Raw genomic sequence first — 2138 nt, forward strand, 5'->3', positions numbered from 1 at the left:
GCCCATAAATGCCTCCACGAATCTGGAGTTTAGGACAAAGTGGTATCCAGGCCTGAGGACTGAGCCTCAGCAGTCTCGGACTAGTTGCAGCAAGCAAAGCGTTGTCTGACCCTTCCCATTTCATCCTACACGCCAGATGCATCCTGGAGGCTCTGGCCTCCCAACTGGACCGGCAGCAGATCAAGAACTGCCTTTCAATACCTACTAATAATTGCTTGTTGTCTTGTCTCCACGCTCCATGCCTCCTGTGAAGATGGGTCTGTTCATTGGCAGCGGCCTGGGAAAGAGCCAGAGGTTGATCTCCCGTATTATCGCTACCGAGCTCCCTCTGCTGAAGTGGAGATGACGGCCTACGTGCTCCTTGCTCACCTCACCACGCAGCCGGCACCTTCCCAGGAGGAGCTGTCATTCGCATCTCTAATTGCAAAGTGGATCAGCGGTCAGCAGAATCCCAATGGAGGCTTCTCCTCCACCCAGGTGAGCTGCTTCCCTCCTGCGACCTCACACATCAATGTCAGAAGATGGGAAGTGTCAGAGACCCAGGTGGGAGCACAGGAAGGTTCACCAGGGCAGGGACTGTACCCCTGCAGTATATCCCTGCAGTATCTACCATGGTTGCCACGTTCTCAAGAGGCTAGAGGCTAGTATGTCGGGTAGTGCCTCTGGGAATGACCGGTCTTTTGGTTAACGACCTGGTTTTTTTGACACAGCGGGGCAGAATGGTAGAGATACAAGGGACGTGTGTCTGTGCCATTGGAGAGGGCTCCCACTGCAATTTGTTTGTGCAAATGAAGTTGCTGCTTCACCCTGGGGCGAGCGAGTGAAGGCCGTGCAGAGCTCCACGCCAGGGAGCTCAGGGAACATGCAACTGCCGTGCAGAGGACACAGGAAGGGAATGGAAACATGCAAAAGCTGCTCTTTAAAAAAAAAGAAAGTGAAGAATGGAGGGGAGGATGCCTGCCGACAGCACAGGGCAGGCTGTGGGAGGACAGGCTGTGGAAAGGCTGACTGTGTTCCCCTGGGTGCCGGGACCCATCTCTTTCAGGACACAGTGGTGGCTCTCCAAGCCCTGTCCCTGTACGGAGCTGTCACCTATGCCAAGAGCGGAGCAGCTGCCAAAGTGACCCTGCGGTCTGGAGGGGACTTCCAGCAAGACTTCCAAGTGGATCCCACAAACCGGCTGCTGCTCCAGCGCGTGCCCCTGCCCCAGGTGCCAGGGGAGTACAGCACGGAGGTGTCTGGCGAAGGATGCGTCTACCTGCAGGTGAGGGTGGTGGGGGCAGGTGGCATCCTGGGAGGAGAGCCCCCTGCCAGGCAGGAGCCAGGGAGAGGGCAGAAGGGACAGGGGAGAGGGGAGGAGTGGGAGGGAAGGCTCTGGGAGAGGGAAGAGGAGGAGAAGAGTAGAGGTGTGTGGAGGAGAAAGAGTGGGAGGGAAGGAGGGAAGGATCCGCAATGTGGAGGAGCTGTGAGAATGGGAGGAGTGGGGAGGCAGGACGGGGAGAGGATGCTCTCTCTCGTGCTGAGCACGCACGCACGCATGCTCACACAGCTGCTGGCTCTCCCCTAGACAAGCCTGAGGTACAACGTGCAGCCCACGCAGGAGGATGCACCCTTCATGCTCCATGTGTACACGATGCCAGAGGCATGCGAGGACTCCAAGGCTCACAAGGTCTTTGACATAGGCATAAACGTCAGGTGAGTCTGCCGTTGGGTCTGAGCCTTCCTGAGAAGCCACGGGAGCTGGAAGAGGTCTGGCGGTCCAGGGTGAGCCAGTCTGGAAGCCCTGGAGGGGCAGTGCATCCCTGCAAAAGTGGGCAGGAAGCAGCTGGGCTGGGAGAAGAGGCTGTGGAGGAAGGACATGTCCTGCAGTGGTGGAGCTGTGCGGGCAGCCCAAGGCTGGGCTAGTGAGAGGCTGCACAGGTGACTAGGAGGCCCTGGCATAGCTGGAGAAGAAGGTGCTGGGCTGTCAGGATGTGGTGCAGTGCCAAGTGTTATGGAAAAGGTGGAAGCGCCCCCAGGTTTGACTGGAGGTGAACTGAATCTTTGTTGCTTGGTTCCTTAGTTACGCTGGGGAGCGCAATGTCTCCAACATGGTGATTGTTGATGTGAAGATGCTGTCCGGATTCATCCCCGTGAAG

The 2138-nt window shown here is 57.6% G+C and overlaps 1 protein-coding gene across 1 annotated transcript; it reads left to right on the forward strand.

Annotated features, from left to right (window-relative positions):
- Positions 1-253: 253 nt before the first annotated feature.
- LOC104071369 (alpha-2-macroglobulin-like) lies at positions 254-2132 on the forward strand (the record flags this gene model as incomplete). The annotated part of the gene is made up of 4 exons (XM_009587551.1): positions 254-477; positions 1046-1264; positions 1568-1695; positions 2063-2132. Coding segments are annotated over 4 exons (641 nt in total), but the record flags the coding sequence as incomplete, so codon positions are not given.
- Positions 2133-2138: the final 6 nt, after the last annotated feature.

Source organism: Fulmarus glacialis, unplaced genomic scaffold (assembly GCF_000690835.1).
Source record: "Fulmarus glacialis isolate BGI_N327 unplaced genomic scaffold, ASM69083v1 scaffold23381, whole genome shotgun sequence".
NCBI classification, from domain to species: Eukaryota; Metazoa; Chordata; class Aves; order Procellariiformes; family Procellariidae; genus Fulmarus; species Fulmarus glacialis.